The sequence below is a fragment of the Emys orbicularis genome, chromosome 6 (genome assembly GCF_028017835.1).
Source record: "Emys orbicularis isolate rEmyOrb1 chromosome 6, rEmyOrb1.hap1, whole genome shotgun sequence".
Classification (NCBI taxonomy): Eukaryota; Metazoa; Chordata; order Testudines; family Emydidae; genus Emys; species Emys orbicularis.
The window spans coordinates 22,382,259-22,399,439 of record NC_088688.1 but is presented as its reverse complement, the minus strand read 5'-3'; the positions used below and the strand labels follow the sequence as shown (position 1 = coordinate 22,399,439).

The 17,181-nt window shown below is 44.0% G+C and overlaps 1 protein-coding gene across 1 annotated transcript in view; it reads left to right on the top strand.

Annotated features, from left to right (window-relative positions):
- Positions 1 to 3,896: 3,896 nt before the first annotated feature.
- CCBE1 (collagen and calcium binding EGF domains 1) overlaps positions 3,897 to 17,181 on the top strand; it is a 185,929-nt gene continuing 172,644 nt past the window's right edge. Inside the window, exons 1-2 of the mRNA XM_065406913.1 lie at positions 3,897 to 4,027; positions 4,180 to 4,260. Coding sequence (XP_065262985.1) covers positions 3,897 to 4,027; positions 4,180 to 4,260 — 212 coding nt within the window. The remainder of the gene's footprint in view (positions 4,028 to 4,179; positions 4,261 to 17,181) is intronic.

Here is a 17,181-nt window from a genome sequence, read left to right as displayed (position 1 = left end):
GTCTTCCAAAAACTTTTTCCTGTTTGTTTAAACATCAGGTCTGTTCTGCCCTGATTTCACTAGAAGGATTTAATGATAACTGGAGTACAGAGGATTATGACCGCAAAGATACATGGTGCAAATGAAACCCAGATGAGAGCGGTGGTGATTTTTATTCAGACTGTTTAAAATTTGTTCTTTATTTAACATCTTTTTAATTCACACACATGGGAGACGTTTGACAAGATGTCTCTGTTAAATATCAGCACACTCACTCTTTCAATAAAGGGCTAAGAAAATGCACAATGCACATCTCTGAAACTTCCAGCAAGACTCCTAGCAAAACCAGACTTGCTAGAAGTCTTGTTGGAAGTTTTGCTATTTCTAAGGTATGTGTGGGGGCGGGAGGCACCCTTTTTGTGCAGAGGAAGGAATACTTTAAAGTCATCTTTATAGATCATAATCACCCTTTATGATTTCAAATGTTTAGGGGCAGTACCCAGCACAATGGAGCTCTTACAATGGAGCTTTTAGGCACTAGCATAATAGTATATTAACTCAAGGCATCGAGATCTCTTCAGAGATGTATTTCGGATGAGTCAGGGCATGCAATGGTGTCCTTGCATATTACACTGCACCCTGCTGTGGTGCAATGTCCTAGACAGTTGTGCCCTCCTGCTCCAGATGTGGGCATATGAAAGATTCTTTATTAATGTGCGGTTGATTAACCTTGTTTATGAAATACTCAAACTACTTGTGAAATCCAAGAAAAAACATGAATTTATATGATATTTAATCAATATTATCATTTGTAAAAACACATAGGGCAACAATGTTTGTATTCCTGCATAAACAACATCAAGAAAATTGTTAATATGCACCACGATTATGCTGAATTCCTCATCTCCTTTTGAGACTGCTCCAAAATTTCATACGCAGCTTTATCAACTTTATACATACTTGAGTTGTGCAAGTCGAAACAAAACAAAGTTTGCCTCGATGCAAGGACAAGCATCCCTCACACCAAAAAGCACTTTATGCCTATTTATTGTATTAAAAAAACAAACAAAAACCTCTAGATTATTCCTGCCTGGGGCAATCGGAGCACTTCAGTGTTTTCTTAACCAATGGCACACTTAACACTTTTAAAAATGTAACCCTTGTGCTCCTAATGGGCTTGGCTGTACGTCCATTTAAAAATGAAACAAAGCAAAGAGATCAAACAACATCTTTTATGTGTTAGCTGGTAATAAAATTACTAATTGGAAAAACAAAAAGGCCTGTGTTTGGATAGTATCTAAACTTACTTAAACTTGTTTAGTTTTATATATCATGGTGATAACTAAAATCTTGCTCATACTGTATTTTTTAGGCCCTGATCTTGCAAAGATGTAATATACATGCTTAACTTCATATGTATGTAGTTTCCTTAAAGCCAGTGGGACTACTCACATTTCAAATGAAGCAAATGTAAGCCTTTGCCAGAACGGGGCCTTTGATGCTAGTTTTTACTAAAGATAAACAATATTGTTGATACTACAAAAATTCTTACATAAATGGGTGACAAACATAAAACAATAACCGTAGCATAGGTACTGAATTACAGTGCCTACATATTACAAAAGTTACAGTAATGATTTACAAAAATCTATACATCCCACTTAGCCTATCTTATAGAAAAAAAAATCCGAGACTTTCCCAAGGTGTGAAATTTGGAACTTATCTGAAGTGTGGTGTTATGATTAGAGGGGATGTGGCAAAGTCCTCCCATTTGTGTCCATCTCTTTAAATTAAAAAAAAAATAAATCAAAATTTAGGGGGGAGCATTTTACTTCTTGTGAAAAATGCTGGATTAGCATCACTAGAAAATAGTTCTTTTGTTACTCCACAGTAGACAGGGTATGGGGTGTAGCAGTGCGAGCTTCTCTTCCTTTCAAACTCTGTTATTGGATACTATCCACCTTGGGGAGGGGAAGGGAAGGGAAGGGAAGGAACATTATATGGAGACAGGTGCTTACAAAGCCCCGAGATCCAAGCACCAGGTTCCTGTCTTTTGTTCCCTGTTATCTCAGAATTTAAGTGAGGCTGAATGAGAAGTTTAGGGTTTACCCCTGCCAGGAACACCCCTAATACTCATTGACTTCAGTGCGGTAGGATTGGGCTCTGTCTCTGCCTACTCCTTATTTTGTACATAAGGAACTAGAATGGAAGAAACACTTAAAACTCCCAATAAGGACCATATATGCTTTAGTGAGATACAGAAGCAGGTTATTATAATTGTGAGATGGGACCATCAAGTACTCCCAAAACATAAAAGCACACATTGAGAAAAGCAGTTTTGCTAGTGTACATAATAGAACAAAACTGTTTACTCCTGAGGTGGTTATAGTAAAGCAGAGTCTGGTTGGCAGTTCAGGGGAAACTTCTGAAAGGCCCTAAAATTAAGTTGTTCCAGTTTGCCTTAGTGGTATTGGACAATTTATTCACAGGATGGCCTTATTCATCGTAGTGAGGTCAGCAGGGTTAGTGGTGGGAGTAAAGGGGTCACAATCTGGTCTTTAAACTCTGTTCCTCAGTTTCTCCTGCTGTAAAATGGGGTTATAATGCTACTTCTGTAAATTGTTTCCAGCACTACAGGTGAAAGGACTGTAGCTGTAAGCACTAGCTTTTGTCCACAAGCTTTTCATTGTTGTAGTCAGGACCCCTACTATCAAAGCCCATTTAATGTTTCTCAGCTCTCCTCCCAATTTGCAAAGGTAGGTTCATTTGGGGGGGTTGTTCCTCTATGGTATTTGCCCCCAAAGGGTTTTTAACTATAAAAACAGGATGACATGGTGCAGGGGGCCCCAGCTGATGCATTATTTTATCAGTTGATCTCCCTTGTGTGAATGGTGTGGAAGGGGTAACTCTGCACAAGGGTAAACAACGCTTGTAGCAGAGATCCTGTGGCTACGTTGTCCTTGTGAGAGAGAAATGTAAGATAAGGCTGGATCTGGAAGGCAGCCATGTGCCGACACTCAGCCTCCCATCGTTCCTACCGCCTAGGGCAGCTTTAGATTGTTGGGTTTTTCTGTCCGAGTCTTTCGGTTTCTCGGACCCTTCGTTTTTTCCCCATCAAAGTCTCTCTCGCCCCCGCCCTCCCCTCTTCCCCACGTGTTTCGTTCTCTTCCTTCGGCGGTAGGATCGCTGGGCAGAAAAGAGAACAGGGCTAAGTCTGGATCGCGAGTCATTAAAAACGGACAACGGCAAGGGCGATTTCCCCGCGTGTAACACAGGAGCGTAAGAACGGCGTCTCCAGCAGCACTGGGAGATCCCTACGCTAGGAAACTGACTCTCTTCCCCCCCATCTAGCCCCCCCCCCTAAATATACCCCCCCCCCTCCCCGACAGCCACTCAACTACGGAGCGGCTTGCCTCCGCACTTGCCTGCGGACAGGGACACAGGCTCCAGGGAACTTCTCTCCCGCCTCTTGCTGAAGCTCCTAGCTACTCCTGCCTGCCTCCTCCGCAACACCTGGCTATCCCCGCGTCTGCCTCATCCCCGACCCCCCCTAGCTACCCCTGCCGGCCCCCTCCGCAACATCTGGCTACTGCAGCGTCTGCCTGGTTCCCGAGCTCCCCTAGCGACCTTGCCTGCCGCCTCTGCAACATCTAGACACCACCAGCCTTTGCCTCGTCCCCTAGCTGCCCCTGCCTGCTCCCTCTGCAACATCTGGCTACCACTGTCCTCACTGCCCGTGCTTCTGGCTAGGACTCCCAGCCCCCGGGTACTCCTCTCCAGGCCGCCCCCGCGCTGACATCTGGCCGCTGCTGTGCCGCCGCAGGGGGCCGCTCTCCTCCTCTGCAGGCGGGGTAGGCAAGGGCTGCGGCGCTGCTCTCCGAGGAGGCCGAGGGAGCCGCGGAAGCAGAGGCCGCCCGATGGTGCTGCAGGGCGGCCCAGGAGGGGCTGGGCGGCGTCGGCTGCTGCCCCGGAGCCTGGCTGCCCTGCTCCTGCTCCTGGCTCTGGGGCACACCTGGACCTACCGGGAGGAGCCCGAGGAGCGCGACAGGTGGGTCCCCCGCTTCGCCCCGCCGGGGCCGGCTCCCAGCCCGCGCCGCGTGAGCCCCGGGCTGCACCTGGCAGCCCCAGTCCGGGACGCCCCCGCCCGGCCCCCCTCGGGCTCTGGCTAAAGCCGCCTCTTCTCTCCGGCTTCTCCCGCAGGGAGGTTTGTTCCGAGAACAAGATCGCCACCAGCCGGTACCCGTGCCTGAAACCCAGCGGCGAGCTGGCCACCTGCTTCAGGTGAGCGAGGCGGGGCCGGGGCCGCGGGCGTGTGTGTGTGTTACCGGGACTGCCCCCTTCTGTGTGTGTGTGTGTGTGTTACCACAACTGCCCCCTTCTGTGTGTGTGCGTGTGTGTGTTACCAGCACGTGGGACTGCCGCCTCCGTGTGTGTGTGTGTGTTACCGGGACTGCTGCCTCCTTCTCCTCTGTGTGCCGTTACCAGCACGGCATGTGTGTGTATTACCAGCACGTGGGACTGCCGCCTCCGTGTGTGTGTGTGTGTGTGTTACCGGGACTGCTGCCTCCTTCTCCTCTGTGTGCCGTTACCAGCACGGCATGTGTGTGTATTACCAGCACATGGGACTGCCACCTCCGTGTGTGTGTGTTACCGGGACTGCCCCTGTGTGTGTGTGTGTTACCGGGATTGCCTCCTTCTGTCTCTCTGTGTGTGTGTGTGTGTGTATGGTACCAGCATGTGGGATTGCCACCTCCTGAGTGTGTGACACCGTGTCTTGTATGGTATGGTCACTGTGTTATGAGAGTGTGTGTACTTATTACCAGAATGAGACTGCCGCCTCCTGTGTTTGTGGGGAAGTACATTGTGTTGTGATAGCTGGTGTGTGCTTGTTGGTATGAGAATATATGACCATCTTCTTGTGTGTGTGACACTTGTGTGTTGTATTCTGTAGTTACTGTGTTGTGAGAGTGTGTGCTTGTTACACAGTGTGACTGCTGCCTCTGGTAGGTGTGATGACTCTTGTGTGGCAGGGGGTTGTGTTGTGATAGTGTGTGCTTGTCTTTGTGTGTTGTGATTGGTGTATTATGGCACTTGTGTGGTTGTTGTATTGTGGTAGTGTCGTCATCAAACACACACAGCCTCCCGAGGACTGTTGTGCCAGGCAGAGTGGCCACAGTTGCTGGTGTGGCACCAGATATTGTGTAGTGAAGTTCCCAGACCTGGCTCAGTCCTATGAGTGGGTGCCTGTCTGTATGAGAATGCCTGACAGTCTCTCCATGTGTGTTATGATGAATGTGGTGTTATGGCACTTGTGTGACTGTTGTGATCAGCGAGTGTGTGGTGATAGTGAGAGTGTGTATTTTGTGTGTGTGTGTAAGAGTGTGTATTTGGAGTTTGTAGGCTATGGGGCGCTGATAGTCGTACACATGTAAACATTCATGACAGTCCTATCGAGAAGATGAATAGCTGGTTTAACGGTTGCATGTTGTTTATAAAAGTTGTATCTAAAGTCAGCCAGAAAGAAATGTTTAACGTTTGATTGGCTCTGTCATGTTCCCTTGCAAAGTCTTTCAGCAGCTGTCTGCTTAGCACTTAGACTCAGGGAAGTCGCTCTGTGGAGTGAATGGGAGGCAGCGTATTCAGCACTTGCTGTGGTGACGTTGAGTTAGGGACTGTAACAGGTAACCCCCTCTGTACTAGTAACATTTGCTAAATTATAGCCACTCTCCCTCCACAGAAAGGTACAGCATGGGAAATAGCAGTACAGGCTTCCAACCACATTGTTCTGGTAGTATTTGTCTTAATCTTAACCTTGAGTGAACAACCTACAGGCGTAAGGGGATAATTCAATCCCTGGGTCCATTTCATAGTTGACCTCTCTGCTGTGACTACCAAGAAAGGGACCAATAGTGACAAACATTTTTTTTTTTAGATAGATACTTGTCTATTATGAACCCACTGAAAACACCATCATATAATTATGGCTTTCGATCATTGCTGGTTTTCATCTGTGCCAGGCTATATCATATGTCTTAGAAGTGAATGGTTTCATATTCCACAGGAGTGCAATTCAAGGGAATGATATTGATCTATGAAACCCTGCATGATTTGCATAACCAACACTTCCTCTTGCCATGCACTAACTAGGGCTGCATTTAAAATTAGCCAACATACCCTAGCTAGCAACCCCTAGATTTGAATGTTTGGGGCGTGCTGGCCAGATGTTCTCAGTGGAGTGGTCTTGGACTGTGGAACTCACTTTCCCTGTTGATCTGAAAGAGCCTGAGTTTAACCTTTGGGGTATGGTTCATAAATCCATCTATTTACTTAGGCCTTTGCCTGAGATAAGTTGATGGGAAGGATGTTATGTCTTTAAGGATGGCCTTCCCGTAGTTATTGATCAGAGATACTGTCTCTGAGTTTCCACTTTTTATTATATGTTTGTAAATTTGAGGAATGTCCTTTTTATATCCAGTTGTCTGCAAGAAATTGTCAAAACTAGAATTGTTTCTAACTTCTATAAATGTATCCAGAGCCTTTGACAAAGACATAACCAGCAAGCAAACGAATATCTAATTACCAATGTTCTCTGAGTAATCTAGTCTCTCTCAGACAAGATGTTTAGCCTATGAGAGGCACTTCCCTCTACACAGCCACTTCCAGAAGTAACTGCATTGGTGTGTGTGTGCTAAGTGATCTGCTATTACATATAGGGAGCATGCGATATGGTGAAAGCACTTTAGTGCTAGTGAAAGGCATTAAAGAAATCCATAAATGATAGAAGACAAAGGGGAGTTTTTAAAAACCTCTTTTGGTGACAGATTGTTTTTCTTTTCACAATGCCTTTTATTTAGTATAAATATAGGTGGTTTGAAAATGTAGTTTTGCAGTGCACATAGGTTCTGTCTCCACTCTAACTGTAAATGGGGAATTGTCACTAGTGGATGTGTTTCCAGTGGGAATGGCTTTGGCCTTACGTTGTTTAACATTTTTATCAGTGACCTGGAAGAAAACCATCACTGATAAAGTTTGCAGATGCCACAAAAATTGGGGGAGTGATAAATAATGAAGAAGATAGACTACTGATTGAGAGAGATTTGGATTAATAGGTAAACTGGGAGCAAGCAACATAGGCGCTGACTCTGTGGGTGGTCTGGGGCTGGAGCACCCACAGGGAAAAAATGGTGGGTGCTGAGCACCCACCGGCAACCCCCTTATCAGCTCAGCCCCACCCCCCACCAGTGCCTCCCGCCCGTTGGCGGGCCCCACAGATCAGCACCTCCTGCCTGCCTCAATCAGCTGTTTCATGGCACGCAGGAGGCTCTGGGCGGGAGGGGGGAGGAGCGAGGACACAGCGTGCTATGGGGAGGGGGTAGAACTGGGTGGGGGCGGGGCCTTGGGGGAAGGAGTGGAAGGGGTGTGGGGCTTAGGGCAGAGCCAGGGATGGCGCCCTCTCCCCCCCGGCACTTTGAAAAGTCGGTGCCTGTGGCAAGCAAACAATGTGTGTTTGAATATGGATAAATGTAAATGTGTACATCTAGGAACAAAGAATGTAGGTCATATTTATAGGATGGGGGGTTCTATGCTGGGAAGCAGTGACTGAAAAAGATTTGGGGGTTGTGATGGATAATCAACTGAGCCTAAGTTCCCCGTGTGAAGCTGTGGCTAGAAGAGGCTATAGATCCTGGGATGCATAAACAAGGGGATCTTGGGTAGGAGCAAAGAGGTTATTTTATCTCTCTATTGCAGGGGTCGGCAACCCTTCAGAAGTGCTGTGCCGAGTCTTCATTGATTCACTCTCATGTAAGGTTTCGCCTGCCAGTCATACATGTTAACGTTTTGAGAAGGTCTCTTTCTATAAGTCTATAATATAGAACTAAACTATTGTTGTATGTAAAGTAAATAAGGTTTTAAAAAATGTTTAAGAAGCTTCATTTAAAATTAAATTAAAATGCAGAGCCCCCCCCCGGACCGGTGGCCAGGACCCGGACAGTGTGAGTGCCCCTGAAAATCAGCTCGCGTGCGGCCTTCGGCACGTGTGCCATAGGTTGCCTACCCCTGCTCTATTTGATACTGATGTGACCACTGCTGGAATACTGTGCCCAGTTCTGGTGCTCACAATTCAAGAAGGATGTTTATTTGGAGAGGGTTTAGAGAAGGAGAATGACTACAGGATTAGAAAACGTGCCTTATAGTGACGGACTCAAAGACCTCAATCTATTTAGCTTAATACACAGAAGATTAAGGGATGACTTGATTATAGTTGATAAATATCTACACGGGGAACAAATATTTAATAATGGGCTCTTCAATTTAGCAGAGAAAGGTTTAACATGATCCAGTGGCTGGAAGTTGAAACTAAACAAATGCAGACTGGAAATAAAGTGTAAATATTTAATAGTGAGAGTAATTAACCATTGGAACAATTTACCAGGGGCTGTGATGGATTCTTCATCACTGACCATTTTTAAATCCAGATTGGATGTTTTTCTAAAAGATCTGCTCTAGGAATTATTTTGGGGAAGTTCTCCAGCCTGTGTTATGCAGAAGGTGAGACTAGATGACACAATGGTCCCTTCCGGCCTTGGAATCGATGAATCTATGAACCCATAACTACATCTGGGGTTACAGAATATACCAATGTAGATGACCAGCCAAAGGGAAGTCACGGTCCAGTCACTGCTGTCCCCAGAGAGCGTTAGTATGTCATCACACACTCTAGAAAGGGTTGGATGGTGCCATGACTCAGTCCTTTTTTCTTCACTGGTCCCTGCCCCAACCCATTGCTGAATCTCCTGTCTTCCTTCCTCCCATCCCCATGGCTTTGCCTTTTAAAGGTACAATAGAGCCCATTATTGCATACAATTCCTTAACACACAGTACCCCAAAACATTTTACAGAAAGATGGTAATAAGCAGTGGAGAAAAGGAAGGCTGTTGAATGGGATTTAAAGTGTCAGTGGTTCAGAGGCAGAGTTGTCAGATAGATGAGACAGCCTTATTGAGAGAGCAACCCCTGACTGTGGAGAGTTTGAAGATTGAAGGAGCAGAATGAGCAGTGTGAGGTCCATTTACTGAGGTGTGTTTGCCCTCCCTGAAGGTAGAATCATAGAAGATTAAGGTTGGAAGAGACCTCAGGAGGTCATCTAGTCCAACCCCCTGCTCAAAGCAAGACCAATCCCAACTAAATCATCCCAGCCAGGGCTTTGTCAATCCGGGCCTTAAAAACCTCCAAGGATGGAGAGTCCACCACCTCCCTAGGTGCTTCACCACCCTCCTAGTGAAATAGTTTTTCCTAATATCCAACATAGACCTCCCCCATTGCAACTTGAGACCATTGCTCCTTGTTCAGTCATCTACCACCACTGAGAACAGCCTAGCTCCATCCCCTTTGGACCCCCCCTTCAGGTAGTTGAAGGCTGCTATCAAATCCCCCTTCTCTTCTTTTCTGCAGACTAAATAAGCCCAGTTCCCTCAGCCTCTCCTCGTAAGTCATGTTCCCCAGTCCCCTAATCATTTTTGTTGCCCTCTGCTGGACTCTCTCCAATTTGTCCACATCCTTTCTGTAGTGGGGGCCCCAAAACTGGATGCAATACTCCAGATGTGACCTCACCAGTGCCGAATAGAGGGGAATAATCACTTCCCTTGATCTGATGGCAATGCTTCTACTAATGCAGCCAAATATGCCGTTAGCCTTCTTGGCAACAAGAGCACACTGTTGACTCATATCCAACTTCTCCACTGTAATCCCCAGGTCCTTTTCTGCAGAACTGCCGCTTAGCCAGTCGGTCCCCAGCCTTTAGCAGTGAATGGGATTCTTCCGTCCTAAGTGCAGGACTCCGCACTTGTCCTAGTTGAACCTCATCAGATTTCTTTTGGCCCAATCCTCCAATTTGTATAGGAATCCTCCAATTTGTAAAATTCTCCCACACTCGAGGGGTCCCAAATGCAGCAATAGCAATGTCGTTCTGCTCTGTGTGTAGTGGGGCAAGACTTTGCCTGGATATCAGCAGCGTCACAGTCCATGTCTGTAATAATAGTATTGCCTACCCCAAGCTTTAAAAAATCGCAATGAATCAAGCTGAAAAGGTAATGAGATTGCCTTTAAAATCAGGAGGTTTTATTTTAAAGTAACTTTTGGGTTCTTTTTGCTTGCCTTCCAGTTTCTGAGTCTTTAGGGCTCACTTGGGTCATGTTTTCAAGCTTTTGTCCACTACATGAGTATTTTCACTGTTTTCTGTAAGGAAATGCCATTTTGAAAAAATTGAAATTTTTCATAACGTTGCACTGATTTTGACAACATTTTGTTTAGAAACAAAATAGAAAAAATTCATTTAAAAATGTCTTGTTTGACATTTTTGGAATGAAAAGTTTTGATTTTTTTTTGGTTTGGAAATTTATTTGATATTAAATTAAAAAAATAGAAAGGGTTGAAATTGAAATGAAAATTTTTTAATTTATCAAAACAAAATGAATTTATTTTCAGAATTTTATTTTGTGGAAACATTTGAAATTTGGACATTTCATCCTGATGTGGGAAGAATTTTGTTTTTCAAACTTTCAACGTTTTTCACAGGATGGAAAAAGCTCTAGCTAGGATGTCCTTTTGTTTGTTTTTGTTTTTTTAATTAATGCTGTCATTCCCATGTAATCACTTGTCTCCGGGAGCTGGGGCTCTAAGTAAATTACCTAATATTGTTAGAATTTGCAACACTGTAGCAGTGGAAGTGGTGTACAGTCATCTCTTGCCAACCTTCAGGATTGTGAGGGGAAGAAGAGCCCCTCATCGCAACCTCTCCCATTTACTCCCATTCCGGTGTAGCATTTGGCCCTAGGCAATGAGAATAAGTCTGAATAGCTGGGTAGCGTCCCCATTTCTGGGCTCTGCTTTTCCATTTAGAGAACATCTGTCCTGTGCTGCATCACCACACTCATCCTACCTTGCAGAGGAGGCTGTCATCCCTATCAGACTTTACCACTGATCAGTAATAGCAAGTGGTACCAATGTGGTGCATGCTTTGACCCCTAACCTGAGATGGAGAAGCAAGAGGCGTCACTATGGTAGTAGCTTATGCTACCAGCCAATCTCAGAAGAATTTAAAATACATGAATATTCTCCAGTTAATGCTAATGTGTTTCCTTTGTAGTGCACTGGCAGGATACACCTACTAATACTGAGCAAGCCAATGGAGGCTTGAGTTAAGATGTGGCTTGATTGTGAGCTTATGACTAAAGATGAGCCAAAAGCAGGGCCAAGCCAAGGAGAATATTTCGATATTATTCACTTGTGATCATAGTGACCTTGTACATGACTAGATGTATTTTTTCTTCTTCTAGTATGTGCAGAGTTTGGCCCTTTGGCTTAGTTTGATTTGTATTTATTTTTAGATGGTGCTTTTATTTATTTCCATAAGAGAATAGAGGAACAGATTTGAATAGCAGTTGATGCTTCAGCATGGCCAGTATTTTTAAGCCTTACTTTTATTTTTTTTAACAATAAATAAAGTCGCATGTACCAATAATAAGCTTTCGTATCCATACACAATAAGTTCTGGTCATTGCTAAGCCTATAATACGATACAGGGCTTGATCTTGCATTTCTCAGCCACCCAGAGCTCCACCTGAAAGCAATGAGAATCTGAGCAGCACAAGGAAGGCAAGACAGGCCCTTAATTATTATAATGTCTCCACCCTCTCAGATACTTGCATATGGCATATTTAATCTGCTTAACCCCTAATAATTTTATTGGTATGCCAAATTAGAACGGTATTAGCAAAGTTCCTTCACTGCTCCAGGGTACATGTGTGTTACTTGGCTTGTATTTGATAAGTCATTCATTTTGTACATCTTGGTTTAGCCCTAGCAGCAGACCTGACCACCCAGTAAACTTTTTTCACCACTTATAGGTATTTTTGTGGATAGTTTGCTTTGCTCATTTTCATGTCATACAGTGGTGACCTATATTATTCTCATGCTCAGTAGCAATCTGGTACATGATTGAATGGAGTTTGTCACTGTGACCTGTGGTGACCAACTGTATGTTCCTCTAAGGCATGGTCTACACTAACCCCCAAATTCGAACTAAGGTACGCAACTTCAGCTACGTGAATAACGTGGCTGAAGTCGACATACCTTAGTTCGAACTTACCGCGGTTCAGATGCGGTCCACACGCGGCAGGCAGGCTCCCCGTCGACTCCGCGGTACTCCTCTTGCCGAGCTGGAGTACCGCAGTCGATGGCGAGTGCTTCCGGGATCGATATATCGCGTCCAGACCAGACGCGATAAATCGAACCCGGAAGTTCGATTGCCAGCTGTCGAACTACCGCGGTAGTGTAGACCTGGCCTAAGAAACAATGTTAAATGGGACACCCTGCACCCACTTTATCATAAGATAGAATAGCTCTGTTCCCATGAGAATGTGGCAGTGGTTAGTATTATAGTTCTGTAAATATAGTTATTTCCAAGTTAAGGAGGCTTAGCCTGTAATTTAATGTAATGCCACAGTCATACCAGAGAACATCGGAGGGCAATTTAGGAAACGTATGAATACTTGTTGGAGTTGTCCTCCTTTTTGAAAACAAACAACACCTAACCTCACAATCAAGTAAGTCCTGCATAGTATTTTCAAGTGAGAGACAATTATTATATGATGTTTGTAGTAAGATGAGGCCCTGAAACATAAACTCTTGTGTCAGAGGCCCAGTCTGAGGCCTGAAGCCTGAACCAAAGTACTTCCAGGCATTGCTAAGCAAAAGCTGGGCTGTGAGCCAGAGGCAGGCCCCACTCACAGAAGCTGGCGAGAAGAGGGCTGCTAGAAGCAGGTGCATCCACATGTAAGTGCTAATAAGAGGAACTTGTGCCAAGATGGCATCAGGACACTCCACAAAGATAACAAGGAACAGGAAGGTGCATCTTAAAGACAGGGTCAAAAGGACAGCATGATGGATAGATCTATCTGTTTGAAACAACATGATCAAAGGAGGAGACAGCCCCCAGTGAGTCAAGGGGCTGTACCTCAATACATCAGTAGGGATGAGTAATCTGTCCTGTAACTGTATAAAAGTAGGTCCCGGAGTGTGCATCTTTGTCCAGCCTAGGGGGCAGTGGAGTGTCCCACCACTGACTGAGCTGTGTCCATTGCCAGGGGGCACAAATTCGTAGTATGTCTTGTAGAGTCTATGGGAAACTATTACTGTGCTTCGTTTGACAATAAACCTGGCTCGGGTTCCTTTGTACCTTACTAGAGTCTGTGGTCTTTGGGGGTTCTCTCGGGTTCTGCTGTGTCAGCTATCTGCGCAGAGCCGGGGCAGCACACAGAGGGAACGCGCACGCAGCCGACTGTTATCATCATCGAACAAGAGCAGAGCACCACACCGATAGCTACTGACAACAATGTTTAAATTCTGTGATACAGTGGAGATTGGTTTATAATAGATATATTCCAGAATGATAATCTAGAGCAGTGATTCTCAAACTTTAGCAACCCGAGGATCCCCATTTTGATTTAAGATTTTTCGCGGACCCCCAAGCTCCCTGCTCAGCCTCAGGTCCCACCTCTACTCCATCCCTTACCCCAAGACCCCACCCCCGCTCCACCTCTGTCCCTCCTCTTCCCCGCCTCTTTCCATCCCCTCCCCCAAGTGTGCTCCGTCCCTGCTCCTCCTCCTCCCTCCCAGTGCCTCCTGCACGCTGCTGAACAGCTGTTCCCCAGCGTGCAGGAGGCAGTGGGAGGGAGGAGGAGGAGTTGATCAGCGGGGCCCGTGGACCCCCTGGAGTACCCTCGCAGACCCCCGTTTGAGAAACACTGATCTAGAGGTTTAGTAGAGATATTTGCTAATAAAAAAAATGTTTACCAAACATTACAGTTATGTAGTAATTTAAACTATAGGAATAAAAGATCAGTCCAGTACAAAATACACTTTAGCAACAGATGGGGAAAATGAGAGAATGTTTGTCCCAAAGTCATGGAAACCACCAGATGCAGTAGATACTTATTTCGCGTCCAACCTTGTGTGCTTGAGCATCTGCTAAAGGGTGCTGAGTGCCTTCCAGTTTCTGTACTTTAATGGGAGAGGAGGGTATTAGGTATCTCGGAGGACTGGGCCTTGTATATCGCTACAGCAAATTTTAGCTCAAACTGCTCACTAAACTTGCATGACTGAATTTACAAAGCATCCATGTTAGAACATGCTGTGTTCTTCCTTACTAATGTGTGCTGATATTGGTGCACATGCACCCATGCAATAAAGAGAGAGTACATCTATCTACTGGTTGGAATAAGGACTGGCCGTTTGAATTCCTGGATTCTGTGTTTGACCAGTCCTCCCCCTCTTGCAGTCAATGAGAAGTTTGCCATTGACTCAGATGGGACCAGAATCATGCCTGAAACTACTGTTAGTCCTGGTTTACCCATCTGTAAAATGTGCACAATGTACCTGCTTCATGGGGTGTAATGATGAGGCCTAACTAATTAAAGTTTGTAAAATGCTTTGCAGTCCTTGGGAGGAAAGTGCTCTAGATGTGTTAATCATTATCATGGATAAATTGTCTCCTGAGAGGTTGGTGGTACAATTGAGTGAAGCATGATGCTGGGCTAAAAGTAGGTGCTAAATAATAATTATAGTCTTGTTTAAAATATGGGTAATATATATGAAGAGAGTGATGATTTCAAAAGTTATCAGGCTCTTAAGTACTAACAATATCCATCAGATTAGCCAGTCTTTCCCTAGAATAAATCCATGCAGGCTTTTGAAACCGGATATAATGATTGTACAACTATGGAATATTGTCCATTTTCTTATCTCATAATTGTCTGGCAGCTAAAAATACCTGTAGTCAGTATAGTATTGCAGGTGTTGAATTCTGCCATGAAAAGGATACTCTAAACTTTATAACAAAAAGATAATTCAAACATAAGGCAGAAATACATGTATGCCTATAAGCTAGCTAATTGTGATGCTAACTGAAGATCACATTCTAAAAAAAGTCATCTTTTTATTCTATTGAATGCTGTTGTTGCTAGCAAAGTCCAATTTTATAGACTGTATCATTTTACACATTCTTAAAGGATAAAAGTTATTGCAAGTAAGTTAGAACTGAACTGCTCCACAAAGGGCAGTACTTTCACTGATATGCCCCCTGAGACCATGTTCAGTTCTTAGTTCCCAGAGTCCCTGAAGAGCATGTTGCATTACTTCCCAGTTAATTTGACTACATTGATTTTTTTGAAGTTTTCAGCCAGAGAAAGCAAAGGTGATATTTTATCTCAAGACTCTTTTTTGCTTTCCAGACACCATTTCCATTGCCTTTCTAATCCAAAACTCTGCTGTCATCACTTTCAGCAGAATCAACATAACCCTGATTCTCGTTGCAATATTAAATTGTAAATGACATTTATCCAGTTAGGGCAAAAGAATACATAAGCCCCAGTTATCTTGGAGGATAATGTACTGCATGTTGGAAGTTTGCTGAGAATTCACGAGGATGAGATGTTCTTGGTTATATTTTACTTGTGGGTTTTTTTTGTTTTAGAAAAGTAAACAGCTACAACATCTGTAACAATGCTTTTGCCAAGATTGTTTGTTTCCATAAACTAATAGATTTTATTTCACATACTTTAAAGTGCAATGGGCTGCTAGCTCTTTGGGACAGTGCTGGTACCTCTGTGCCTAGCACATTGTGAGTGTGACTATAAATGAATGCTGAATATTATTGAGTCATCATTTTGAAAATGTGAATTTCAGAACTAGATACGTCAATGAATCTGTCATGCATAATAGCCTACTATATATATATATATATATAAAACCTTAGGCCTCTAGGCACCATAACAAAAACATAGGACCATATCCTGAGATGTGCTGAGTCCCACTGACGTGGATGGGAGTTGCAGGTGCTTAGCATCTTTAGCATTTGGCCCATAGACTTGCTATTTTCAGCATCTGACTTTTAGTAATTTGGATTAAAATCAGTAGCACAATGCGCTTTCTCAAGCACTAATAAGTATAATCGTGGTCATGCTGAATGCAGAAGTGCTTCTAATAGCTACATCTCTTTCTTCTATCTTTGCTTTTTAATTGTTCTTACTCAGAACTTAGTGCTTGTGAATATGGATAATTTATAGGAAAATGTAGCATGTTATTTTTTCACAAAACAGGTAAACCATGGCAGTGGAATAAACTTCCCCATGCCACCTAATCATTTATCCTCACTACTATTTTGAAGTAGCACCCCAGTAACAAAAGTTTTGTGCCCATTCAGTCCTCGGCTTGACATCTTTGCTGAGACTACCAAGGGAACTGATTGGTGTCAACTGTTGTAGTGAATTATGAAGTGGACCTCTGTCAATAGGAACAAAACCAATACCATGCACACATCTTATGTAGGTACCTGAATTGCTGGTAGTTGGTCATGATGACTTTACACCATTACTGATTGGAAACACATTTGAGCTAGTGACAGAGGCCTTGTTTAAACACTTAAGTTGTACTGCTTTAACTGGACTGGTATAGTTAAAGTGGTACAACCCTCCCTTATTGTGGATGCAGTTATACCAGTATAAAGGTGCTTCTACTTGTTCAGGAAAGGGAATGAGCTATGCTAGAATAAGACATCTTTACACGGGCATAACTGGTATAAATTAGTGGTTGTACTGGTATAAATGTGTCAGTAAAAGAATCACACCCCTAACCAACATATGCTCGTACAAAAACTGTGTGTAGACCAGGCCTAAAATTACCATTGACAATTAGCAATACAGTCTTCCAGTATTTTATTTCTTTTTTTAATTAAAAATGTGTCCCATACCAAGGTCACAGGCTCATTTTTTATAAGGCACAGTACAATCGGTATGCTGTCACCATGTAGTTTAACTGGGAATGTTTATGAAAATCAGTGTTTGCAGTCTCAGAATACTATAGTAAGTGACATTTATGTATGATCTCTTGCAAGTCTGAGGTTTATATAGTTTTGGATGATATACTTGCTGCTTACAAGATGCAATACCGAGGGTTAGGATATATCTGTGTGCCTTCGCTAATATATCCCCCCCACCCTTTATCGTAGCATCCGAGAAACACAGTCTTTTATGTACATATCCTCACAACACTCCTGAGAGGATAGGAAGTACTGTTATCCATATCTTTTATAGATGGGAGATTGAGGCATAGAGAGGCTAAGTGACTTGCCCAAGGTCACATAGG